This window comes from Parasteatoda tepidariorum, chromosome 5, assembly GCF_982258835.1.
Source record: "Parasteatoda tepidariorum strain Cologne lab strain chromosome 5, Ptep-v5.0, whole genome shotgun sequence".
Taxonomy (NCBI): Eukaryota; Metazoa; Arthropoda; class Arachnida; order Araneae; family Theridiidae; genus Parasteatoda; species Parasteatoda tepidariorum.
The window spans coordinates 115,757,273-115,770,469 of record NC_141759.1 but is presented as its reverse complement, the minus strand read 5'-3'; the positions used below and the strand labels follow the sequence as shown (position 1 = coordinate 115,770,469).

The window sequence follows — 13,197 nt, the reverse complement described above, 5'->3', positions numbered from 1 at the left end:
AAAAACACACACTACTGAGCAGGTGCGAAAACAGATAATGAGTGTAAACAGAAACTACTTTCACAAATTAAGTTTATTTCAAAATATCAAATGACATCATATGAAAAAATTCAGGAACTTGTAGAACGGCGGACATTTTTTCCCATCTAAGCCCATGGCTGAAAACCCTTAGACGGAAAAAAGCAAAAACTGGTACGAAAAACATTTCATTTGGGCATTTTTTCAAGAAAAATGAAATATCTGTAACTATCAAGATTTCTCTTATACTTTAAGCATATATATAAGACTGGTCTTTTTTCAAGATAAAGTATATATTCTTGAATGGTTTAAAAAAAGAATAAGTAAACTCCTCCCGAAAACTAGCTATGACTGAAATGGTTTTGCTACCAGCCTTTCTTCTTTTCCGTCTCGCTTTCACCCCTGTCTAAGCCTGATGCGAGTTCTTCCATAATCTTAAGAAGATTGAATAATAATATTAAATAAATTAAAAAAAAAACAATTTCATGCTTTTTTTAAATTTAAAATGTCCACTTTAGGGAAAAGGACAGAACGATAACACTAAAGCGCTTATTAATTATTGTAACCATATCTATTAAAACTGTTTACCACGTTTTTATTTAAGTAAAATAGCTTTAAGTCTCTGATTTTTTCTTATCTTTTAATCCAAAATGTTTCACACCTTTCCTTACATTAAATTCAGGTAAATTCAAACTAATTTCCGGCATCAGTAACATTTTCCTACCAGAATGTTCCCCAAAATATTTTTCTAAGAATGTTCAAAATTCTATCCATTTTTTCCCCATCAGATAGTTATTCCATTATGACAGTGGAGAAATTATTCCAAAGCAGAATAGTTACTGCTTATAAATTATTGAATAAAAATTATTGATAGTTTCTTTTATTTCCTTTTTTCTTTCCAAAAGCGTTTATACATTTCATTCAAAACCTACAATTTGTTAATTGTTGATCATTCAATCTTTTTATTAACAAAGCTAAAATGTAGATAAAAGCTGGAATTATAAAAAATTGAAAGAAAAAAAAAAGTCTCTCACGATTCCATTGTATTATATATTTTTGCTTCGCTTCCATTCAACGAAAAAGTGGATGCTTCAAAATTCTTACATTTAAATTCAAAACCAAGATTACACAATCATATTTTTTTATTAGTATGAAAAAGAGGCTATTTATTAAGCCTCATAAAAATCTAAGTTCCATTTTTGTTCTGTAAGAAACATCGTATAGGTTCAATATAATAAAAATCCTTTAAAATAACCTCACCACTATACTGTACAATGTTCCTGGCCAAATCATGAGACGCCCTGCAACATTCTGTGTAAAATCTTATACAGGTTTTATTGTTTTGACGAGACTGTTGATTACGTTTCTGTATCAATCGGTTAAATGACACGATAGATAATATAAATTTGACGACATTACCCGATATATATTATATAGAATATTTATTACATCAAGCGTTATATTAGTACATATATTATAATAGATAGACCAAATCATGAGACGCACTGTAGTGTTTTAATAATGACCTGATTTGCACGAGTTTATTAGGCAATACTTTTATATTTAAATACACATGTAATGGGTTTTTATTGAGGAGATTTTTTATATACTTCCGGTTTGCATTAATATATTATTTTTTTAACGTATTGCATTACAATGTTAACTAATTGATACAGGAGAGTAAAACAAATGCAAACCTGTTTCAGTCACGTAAAAACAATAAAGCTGTAGAGTATCACCTTATAATTAAGATTTTATACAGAATGTTATAGGGCGTCTTGTAATATGGCCAGAGACTGTACTTCCAGACTAAATCCACACTTTCCATAATGGGTGTTACGTTTGCACTAAGAAGTGTGACCTTTCCCATTTGGGTTTAAATTAAATTATTTAAAATCACCTGGTTAAATGTATTTTAAATAATTATTTTACATATTTTTCCTTCACTGCCCATGTAATAACTATCGCAGATATACTCACAATGTCGCACCAAAAAAAAAAAAAAACATAACAGGCAATATTATTGAAGGTTATGACAGGTTAATGGAAGTTAATGTAATCGGAGAGATCTAAAGTGATAACGAAAACTAAGAATCCATAGAATTGGTAATGTTAAGTGACGCACCATTCTTTTTAAGTGAGTTAACATGCTTTGAAGCACTATAAGATTCTTTGGGTAAAATCTTAATGATCAGCTGATACTATACAGCTTTTTTTTTTTTTTTTACACGACTTCACATCGAATCATTTAGGATTTAAAAAAATAAATCAATTCCATCCCCTCTCATCTTTAGAATACAGTTTTAAAAATAACTGTGCCTTGACTTCATATCAGTTACTAATTTTCAAAAATGAAGAGATAAAAAAAGAAAGAAAGAGATATAAAAAAAAATACGGACTGTCATCTTGTGAGATTATTTTCTGTCGTGAAGTTACGAATTTCGAGAGATTTACGAATATTTCTCTATTTTTAACCCCCCTTATCTATATTTTAATGTATTTTATTCTGTTTGAAATAGGAAATGTATTTAAATCCCTCCTTCTTCTTAAATCCAAAATATTCAGTCAACTTCTTCTTAAAGGAACGTTTTCAATGCATTATTTTGAAAGAGATAGCAACACTGACGTCATCGGATGTGTAGGTGGGATGAAGGCTCGCGATTGGTCACATCAGAAATCGATGTCGACCTCATTCAGAAGTTTTGTGCCCATTCATGAGATTTGGGTGTCCCAAAATAGAAAATACTTCAATGCGGCAAAATCTTGTGTGACGTAGTAGACACCTCTTCTAAAAATAGATCTCCCGAATAATGATGTCCAAATACGTACCTCTGTGACGTCAAATCAGTTGCCCCTAGTGACACTTTCTCTTAAAGGGATAAACAACTAATTAACCATCCAATTATAACTCATAAAAGTCCCCCCCCCCTTCATTAATGTTTATTCTATTTTATAGCGCAGTGAAAACATGTCGAAAACTTAAAATTAAAAATTTATTAAACCAAATATAACCACTCAGTGGGTAGCTTTAACCATGACTGCCAATGGAACATTTGGACGTGTAAGTTTTTTTAGCTGGATGTATTGTACCATTTATCAATTCATTTGTAGACAAAAAAAATTTCTTTTAGATCGGTAAAAAATTTGGAAAACCATTTCTTATTTCTTCACGAAATTTTTTTAAATCTATTTTCTTATCAAGATACAAAGTGTTTACGTTCGATTATGACATTCTGTTATAAGACGGTTTATTTAGAAACAAAATGTGTCATAAAATAATCATATGTTGTGGGTTTCAATTCACATTTTCGCTCTAAGCTGGGATATATATGCCGTTAGAACATGTAACATTTTTATTTGGGAGATGTCACAAACAACAACAAAACAAATAGTTCCGGCATTCACGCAATCATTTCAAATAAAGAAAAAAGAAAAAGTGCTTCTTTGCTTTTAGGCATTGCTGTCGATTTAAATTCAAACATTATGAATAGAATGAAATATCGTTCAAAATGAAATGAACACTCAAAAGCCACACTGGAATGACCGGAAATTATAAAAATTTTTATTCTATAATTAACTTAAAATTATTGAACCTTCAAAAATGATTATGAACATTAAAACCTGCCATTTCTTTTTTATTCGCTACATGAGTTTAAAAATCTCCACTACTTTGACTTTTATCAGAAAATAATTTATTCGCGTAAAAACTCCATTATCAGTAAAAGTAAAAAAAATTTCTCTCTTTTTTTATATGTATTTCTGAACCGGAAAAGATCGAATGATTCTCTTTTTCCTTCGGATAGCGTCTCTATCCCCCCAAAAAATGTACGATTCAAATTTTTTATTTCTTATAAACTTATTTCATTAAGAATTGAATGGTTGACACAGTAAAATAAAATCCTTCCGTCCCAAAATCGCATTTTGGATAAAATAAAATGAAAAGATATATTAAATCCTCTTTAGGGATAGATAATCCAGAATGAACTTTTAGTAGATTCGCTTTAACAACTTACCCTTGACAAACTTCTTTTAATAATTGTTTTTCATTTGCCATTTATTTTATTCTTAAAACTTTGTGAGAGTTTTCTAATCTACAGAGGAGACAAACTCGCCATCCTGGAGCTCAATTTCAGTACAAATAGGTATATTAACGAAGTCATCATCAATCACAAATCTTTCGTTTTTTTTCTTGGGGTGCATTTTAGTAGACATGTTTTTGAAATGAATTCTAAAAGTCAAATGATTGAATCACTGGTCTATTTAATTTAATTTTTTTTAAATGACACGTTCAGGAGATGGAAGATTTAGCGCATACCAAATATTGCCAGTTAAACTCTCTTTCTCAATTCAACGTTAAACGTAAACTTTTTTTTAAAATTTAAATTTTGACCCTCTGTCATGTAAGCAAGCTCTGTCTCAAAATCTATTTTCCTAAAATAGCTACTATATATATATATATATATATATATATATATATATATATATATGTATATATATATATATCACCTAACAGATCATAGGTTAGGTATATATATATATATTATATATATATATATATATTATATATATATCTAGTTTCTTTACGGATTATGACAGAAAATAGGCAAACTTTTATTTTATTTAAAGATTTTCCACAGAAACTAATTTTAAATGTAGGTGGCTCACACTTTTGACCGTTCTCCTGACTAAACTATTCTGACCTAATTTTCAAATCCCTCATATTCATATCCCTCATACGGCCAGTTGAGGACGTTAAGGTGCCACAATTTTATGACCCACGACATGATTGTGGTTCTTAGGCATAGCTGACACTCATCGATCTGTGTGGGCTTCCAGCCACCAGTAGTACTTCACAATAGTTCCTCATCCACTGAGCCACCATGCTTCATTTTATTCAATAAGGGTTGAAAAAATAATCGACAGCTTACAAATTTTTATTGGTAATTTTAACTACGCAAATTTAAATAACAAAATTTTAAGGAAAAAGGTTGAATGATTCCTGAGTGAGAGAATTAAAATTCTATTTCTCAAAAACTATTCGATCCATTTCATTTAAATTCTGTCATTTAAAATGACTTAGTTTAAAATGTGTACGTCTTAAATTTCAAAATTTTATTGATCCTTATCAAATAAATTTAAAAAAAAAATGTATTGAAATAATTACTAAAAACTATTTTTACTTGCAATTATCTTTGGATAGACGAGTTTTATAATTATGTGCAAAGTATTTTCGATTTATAGCGAGAGACAGCGTAAAATGATTTACATTTAAATCTAAGAGAAATAGTTACTCATCCTTAAAATTTCTTTGATTTACAAAATCAATAATTGGAAAATTTGCTTGTGATTAGAGTATCTGGAAAAAAAAAAATTAAATGGACACCGGCGACCCATCTGCGGCATAAGGTTAAGAAAATAAAACGACTTACGACAGTTCAATATCATCCATTAAAAAAAAAGACTAATCTATTTGAATAAACGATCGATCTAATGCAACACATTAATTATAAGACAGCAAAATTTTTACGGCACAATTAAGTTAGGATGCAAACGCATGTACAAATTCATAAAATAAATTTAGTTTTTTTTAACATAAAGCATTATTACAGTAAGGCTTAATCGGCAGAAAAGTAACAAAATCAGAAAGAAATTAGAAACAGTAATATGATTTAATAAATATACAAATTCATATATTCAAACATATCTGATGTAAAATTTAAGCAACGATGTTTTTTTTTTAATTAATTTTTTTCGTATTTATTTTTTCATTAATATATTTATTATTTTTAACTCGTGACAAACCTTTTCACGTGCTTGTCCAACGTAAAATTTGGTTTTTGACGATATCAAATTTTCAGAGTTTTGAGAAGTGAAAATAATCCCCGGAACATGTTCATGGTTGACTATTACTTTTTATGGTTGTTTGGATTTACAGTGTATATTAAAGCTCGATTTGGTGTTAAGCTGTAATAAATAGGTTCGGGGAATTTGAGTTTTTCTCCACGTAACTCGGGGTAGCATTATACTGTATTCAAGGTACAATTCGTTCACCAGGAGTTGGCTCCACCTCCTCGGACGAAGACTTCATTTCAGCGCGGGAGGAGAAATGTCTCCGCGGCTTGCAATTGAGACAACACTCAATGCGTGCAAAATACAAACATTGAATTCTTTTTCAGTCACTTATTTCGCTTTATCATCTGCTATTATATCTTCTCTAGCTAATTAAATAAATTTTAAATTTGAAAACTACTGTTTTCCCAGCAAAATGTCTCAAAAAAGACAAACTGTACACTCAAAAGAAAGAAATATCAAATAAAGAAATATCAAATTTCTGACATATTTAATGTTAAAAAAATGGACATAAAGATGGAGAAATAAATATTTTCTTCATACGATCGCCAAATAGCAACCCTGTTCAGGATTGTTCACACCCTTGTTCCAAAAGTAGCGAAATAGTATCGTCGGATACCATGTGATGAAGGCGGAGCCAAGTGCCAACTCCTGGTGAACGAACTATATTCCTGCGGTTTACTCAAAAAGCTCCTTCTGCGAAGGCGAGTTTGTCCCGATGCAAAATGGCGCATGAAAAGGGTTTTAAAGTGACGAGGATGGATGGTGTTTCCAATATAAATGTAAATAACAACATTCCCGAGCTCTTCACTTGTTCCACTTCCGGTTAGAAAGCATGCACTTGCTTACTACAATTTATTCTGGGAGGCAATATTTTCAAAACATATAGTTCTATTTTAAATAAAAGAAATAAATTATGTAATTTCTGAGCTCAGAAGCTGCTGTGTTTCAAAAGATATTAAGTAATTCTGGTGAGTTTGAAGTTAAAATTTGTTTTAGTTTATTCATAGACGTATTGCTACAAAAGGTGATCTGATTTAGAAAGAACTCGCTTTTTTGGCAGTCCTAATCTAGCCTCTTTTTACTTGTTTTTTACTGTTCTTGTTGCAAGTCGTGCACCATCTACTCCCGGTTGTGTTAGCATATTGTTCGAGCAGAGAGATTTAGTTCACTTTAGAAATTCCGAAGTGGGTATAGTGTTGACAAGGTAAGAAACGTTTTATAACGATTCTTTTTCTTAAAAAAAATATAATTAAAAAAATAAATAAATAAATAAAAACGATTCGTCTTGAAAAGACAGGTCTTCAAATGACGACTCTTTTTTTAAACACAAATAATAAATCCGATAACAAATGCCCGTATACAGGAAACGCTACGCAAGAGAGTCTCAAAACACAATGATCACGGTTGTGAGCTTCAAAAGAAACCGGAAAAAGTAACCCGGAAGTATATGGGCAGTGAAGAGCTTGCAGCGCACCCTAGTGTAGAAAACACCATCCATAGACTGTTCATCGATGAATTGAAATGTCTTGAGAAGGATCGAAGGTTGTTTAGTTTTTATTTTCCTTTTTCTAGAGTCCCATACCACTTCTGAAGAAGCTTATACAGCATGGTGGACAACAACAACAACAACAGAAAAGGTACGATGACCCTCTACTCGATGAATTGACCAACCTGAAGAAAAAGAAGCCCGTCTTCTAAAAAAAAGATGGCCGAAGAGATCCTTAAGATATTCCATCTTTTATTTGTATAAGTTTTCTAAGTGATGACCTGTGGGGAAAGTTCTTATAGTGGAAGAATATTCTTCTCTTTTTACCGAGGCCCAAGAGCACTGATGGGCAAGAGATAATACTCTGATTCTATTCTTCTGTCTAGTCCCCTTTTGAGGATTTCCTCCCCCCCATCCATGTGTGACTATCTTTTCATTGTGAAATGTGTCGCTCAAAAAGTGTTGTCCAAGAATTTGCCTTGATGTTGTAAAATGATCGTCACAACAGTTCATCGCAACGCTGCAATGTGATAAAATTTATGTCTGAAATTCTTCCCCCCCCCCGGAAGTTATTATGATTCAGAGGGAAGTCACACCGAACAAGGGTCTAATTTTAAGATATTATTCGTAATGACAGTCGATGTTTTCTTATTTCGAATAAAATATTTTCTTAAATTTTATGTCGCCGATTATTAATTCTTTTGCAATGGACTACATTTCGGTTTGCAAGGAATGAACTGGGTATTGGGATTTCTGTCCAAAAAGTAATAAAACTAAAATACCCTTGTTGGAAGAAGCGTGAAAGCGCGTTGCGACGAACTGTTGGGGTCCACATTAGAGAGGCTGAGACAAAGCTCATTAGGAATAAGTGTGTGCTTGACTTATACCCTGTCTAGTCATTCCTACAATTTTTTTTTTTGCAGCACAATGTTAGTGACAAAACGCACAGTGTCATGTAATGGACTCGTGTATTAGAAAGCGTCGTTAATGTTTACGAATAAACGTGATTGGCTCAATGAAGATGCATCAGAGACCTCTTTCAATTCGCAACTTTATGACGTCAATTTTCTGCAAGACAAACAGTCCGTCTCAAATAGATCATTTTTTCTCAATTAATTCGTTCAAAAAGAAAAAATAGGTTTTAATTTAATAATTTTTTTTTAACTGCAACTCTTTTTGTTCTTCTTCTTACTCATAGGTTTTAAAGGTCTTATTCTTGCGGCACATGGTTGCAATATGCTTACAAATGAAAAATTTTATAATTTCTTTGAATGACATACTCCAGGATATCACTCTATACGTAGAATAGAGCAGGGCACGAAATTTCTACTCGCCATGATTATTCTTAAATCGTGGTTTTCGTTCAGGACAAAATGTCTCTTATGGACGTCGGTTCTGAACTCTTAAGTCAACCTTATTTTTAATTTGGTTTGTGATTTTTAAGTTTCTGAAAATGTTTCCTGTTTGCCAATGATTTTCTTTAATGACAATGAAAAAAAAAACAATTTGTTTGTCGCGTGAGATTTTTTTTACAGACTTTAGATACTTTCGTATCACTCATCCGAGCTACAGCAATTTTTTGAATGACATTTTTAATCGCTTTTTATCGAAATGAATAAGTTTAAAAACATTGTATATAGCAGGGAACGACGCAAATGTTGCGATACGCTTCTTGGAAAGTCAAGGCACATCATCAGGATTAAAATGGCATAGAAACCCATGCCCGTAAATGGCATGGTACGTCGCTAGGGACGATCCCACTATTATAAATGGCTCCTTCGTATACCTCTCAACAGGCTGTAATAGGATCATAAATCATTTTTTAAACGCCGCGTTTTCTTAATAGCGTGATTTTGAACCAAGTATAGTATCCAGTAAAGCCTCTATATAGAAACATTCGATAGCAACCAGTGGAAAAATTCGTTATCGAGGAAATTTAGTTAATATTATAACAAAACCTTTAGTTTGTGTGATAAATTCAAGAATATAACTTTTCATTAAGAATGAAGTGAATACGTAACATGAAAGAGGTGATGATGCATCATTATGTGCATATATTGCATTCATTCCAATGAAAATCCTTGAATGAGTGCAATACGTAACATAGGCTGGTTCATCAATTCAAATTTTCTTCAAAAATGACGAAAACAGAAAAGATAGATGTCTGGAGAGAAAATTACTTCGTTTTAATGGGAAATTTTTTGAAGGGTAGTTAACACTATCCAAATGAAAATTTGGTTACAGGGTTAAGTTTTCTGTTGGAAAATTCAGTTAAAACTATAGTTCGTTCACCAGGAGTTGGCACTTGACTCCACCTCCTCGGACGAAGAGTTCATTTCGACTCCAGAGTACAAGTAGAAAAGTGTCCGCCCTTGAAATTGAGACAACCCTTATAGCGCGCCAAACGCTTGCAATGAATTTTTTTTCTTTCAGTAACTTACTTCGCTTTATCATCTGCTATTATACCTTTCGTTACTCTAGCTAATTAAATATATTACAGCAAAATGTCTCAAAAAGAACAAACTATTCACTCAAAAGAGAGAGAGATATCATAAAATCTATGACACATTTAATGTTAAAAAAAATGCACATACAGATAGCGAAATAAATATTTTTGTCATTCGATCGTAAAATAGCAATCTTGTTCTCCCAACGATAGCGAAGCAGTATCGCCACGACATGAAGGGGGAGTCAAGTGCCAACTACTGGTGAACGAACTATATTTTGAAAAGAAGGATATTTCTCTAAATGATGAGAAGATATTAAAAGTGAGTCTCAACGTGATGAGCAGCTAATATTTTTGGGATTCGATTTCCATTCATTAACCGAACCGCTTGTCGTGTAACATTATTGTGTCCACTTTTTACTTTTTCTCTAAAAAGAGATTGTAGGAAAAATCAACTCATTCTGAGTGTCTCGCTTTTTAAATTAAATTTCCTTTGTAATTAATTAAAATTATTAAAAAGAAACAATCCTGCTCTTTTTAATAAAATATTCGAGAACATGTTTGAAATTTCGCACATACTAATCAAAATTCTGTTCTCGAGTTCGTTTCGTAATGCATTGTGCTGTGAAAGAATTTTTTTTTTTTGAAACCTGTCAACATATCATTGTAGTTGCTGCTCATTTCTAAGTGAGTAAAATAATGAGATGACCGAAATTAAATGTTATTCAATGTTAATTACTTGTTAAATAATAAGTTGATTTTGTAAAAAAAAATTATTGAATATTATAGTGCTTATTGAGAACCTAAATTTTGTTCTCTGTACATATACCATGTTGTGTCCAAATACGGATGTTTCATTGTGATCATATTAATAAATTATTTTATTTACATACTAAACGAAAATAAGCGCATTTTTTGTGTATTTTTTTGTAGTATTTAGATAGAATAGTTCACTTTGAATAAAAAATATTGGATTCCTTTAGATAACCGCCTGAATTGATTTTCATACCCTTTATTGTTTAACTGCAGAGAAACAGCTGGGGAAAAAATGAGGAATAATAAAGCGTTTCATCATTTGCGTGCGACATCGATAATCGAAGTGTACATTCGTGAGTCACCTCCATGGGTTCATCAAGCTTCTTTTAGCTTCCTTTCCTGTTTATTTTCAATTCTATTTAGTCAGCAGAATTTATTCCCTTTGGAATTCCGGATCGTTCCCACTGCATCCGATTCACGCACTTCTGATCGCTATTAACAGAACTTGATTGGTGAGCTACAAATCTACTAAGCACAGATAGTGATAGTGTTTAAAATGTGTCGAAAGACTTCCGGGTTACTGTTTCCGATTGACTTTTACGCCTAATCTTATAAAAGCGCACCATCCAATATTATTACCCAGAAGACATATGGCAATATTGAGTCAGAGTTTTCATTTTACTGTCACAAAAATGTTTGTACTAAAAACCATTTTTCAATAGAGCAAAAATATTGCTGTTTCAAACCTTTCATCCTAAAAGGATTAAAAATTATATATTTTTTAAAGCTTTTTTAAAAAGTATTGTCACTTAGGTTCATCATGACGTTTTAGCTGACGTCACACTAGCGATAGGATCCAATGGCATCGTCCATTAAAATATCGTGACAAAGTGGATTTTAGCTGAGCACACAAGGCTTTGCTAAAAAAACATTTTAATGACCTAGATTCAAGATTATTTTCACCTTAAGAATAGCTTCATTAAAGGATTTTTTAACACTTGAAAACCCTACGTCAATCTCGATCTAAGGTTTTTATATAGAAGGTTGTTTTCTAAGGTTTTGTATTAGGGTAATGTGCGTAGAATAGGTTGCTAAGGACTCCTGTTTCAATTTTTTCATTTTGCCTGAGATAGTTTGGGAAAGTAAACTGATTGTAAATTAAATATTTTTCACGCATAAAAAAACTTAGAACTTGTGTATTATGTTTTGTTTTAGTTCCTTGTATTTATGAATGGAATAAAAAAATAAGTTGATTTTTTGCATTTTTTTTTTCTTTAAAAAATTAGCAAAGGAAGCGGTTAATTTCTTAAAAGGAAGAAAAAAGAGAGCATTAAACGCTTAATGAAATAGCAAGTATTTGATAATTTCCTAGCATCCCCATTATTCGCTGTCAAGAAGGGCATTTAAAATCGAAGACTAAAGGTACAAATTCGAACAAAAATGTTTTAGAATAACAAAATAGCTGATGTAAACATGAATAAATATTTCTGAATAATTCTTCGTGATTAATATAAACCAATTCAAAACCCTTTCGAACATTCTCCCGCTCTGTAAATTAATTTCTTCAGAAAAGTTCGATTTCTTTAAGTAGCGAAGAAGTCGCTACAATTTCAAAGTACTTCGCAGTCACTAAATTTTTAAAAAAAAAATGTAGTTGCAGTTAACTACATTTGTAACAAAGTAGTTACAATTGTAGTAAGCTACAAAAATAATGTAGTTTTTCCAACCTCTGGATTCCAAATGTACTTTCAGCACTCTAATAAGATACCCTCCCGAATTTTGATGGACGATAAATGCAATATAGCGATAGAATCACAATAAATTCTGCCGACAGGAAACGATTGAAACTTGTTTTATTAACAGTCACAGAATCCGGAAATAATTTCAACATTCTAATAAGTTGAAAATGTTTCGATTCATTATAAAATCACTATTATTTATACTACTATATATGGAGAGGCTCTGAAGATAGCCCTGTAAAAATTGCCACCTTCAAGAACCCTCAGGGGTCCAGCTCTAGAGGTAGACCACCTACTCGATGGCTCAAAGACACTGAAAACGACCTCAAAGTCCTGAAACTTAAGAACTGGAGGGGAGTTGCCATGGACAGAGGGAGCTGGAGAAGGCGTGCCGTTGAGGCAGCCAAGGCCTGCAAAGGGCTGGTGCGCTCCTGAAGAAGAAGAAGATTATTTATACTTATAAAGAACTGAAAACGCGTGAAATTTGTATTGTTATCAGGTACAGAGCCTCCATAGAGATTTGAGTACTCTAGCTCAACGTTTCCCGAATGCTGTTCCGCGGAATCCTAGGGTTCCGTCGAAGAGTTCGAGCGGTTCCACAAGTTAGTACTTTTTATAACTTTTTTTGGAACCACTCATTTTATTTCGATCCAACTTGGTATTCATAATTTCTTTGATCTTTCGGGTGAAATTATTTCAAGTGAAATGAAATAGAAATTGCATCTTTTAAAAATAAAATATAATATTTCTAATAAAAGCGAACAAATTATGAAAAGCATTTATCAAATATTGTATTTCCTACCGCGATTTTCAAAATAGAAGAAATATATATGTTTCCCTATAATAACAGCCTTTCTTTTCATTTCGAAGAATTCGGTTTATTCGTTTTAAAAACAAAT

At 31.9% G+C, this 13,197-nt stretch overlaps 1 protein-coding gene across 2 annotated transcripts in view; it reads left to right on the top strand.

Moving 5' to 3' along the window:
- The window catches only part of LOC107437127 (uncharacterized), a 29,942-nt gene that overhangs the window by 9,101 nt on the left and 7,644 nt on the right, over positions 1 to 13,197 (top strand). Inside the window, exon 6 of one of the 2 annotated variants that reach the window (XM_016049027.4) lies at positions 7,444 to 10,700. The exons of the other annotated variant lie outside the window; for it this stretch is intronic. Within the exon in view, the coding sequence (XP_015904513.2) occupies positions 7,444 to 7,569 (126 nt within the window). The 3' untranslated portion in view covers positions 7,570 to 10,700. Of the gene's footprint in view, positions 1 to 7,443; positions 10,701 to 13,197 lie in introns of those variants that run through there. 2 annotated transcript variants of the gene reach the window in all.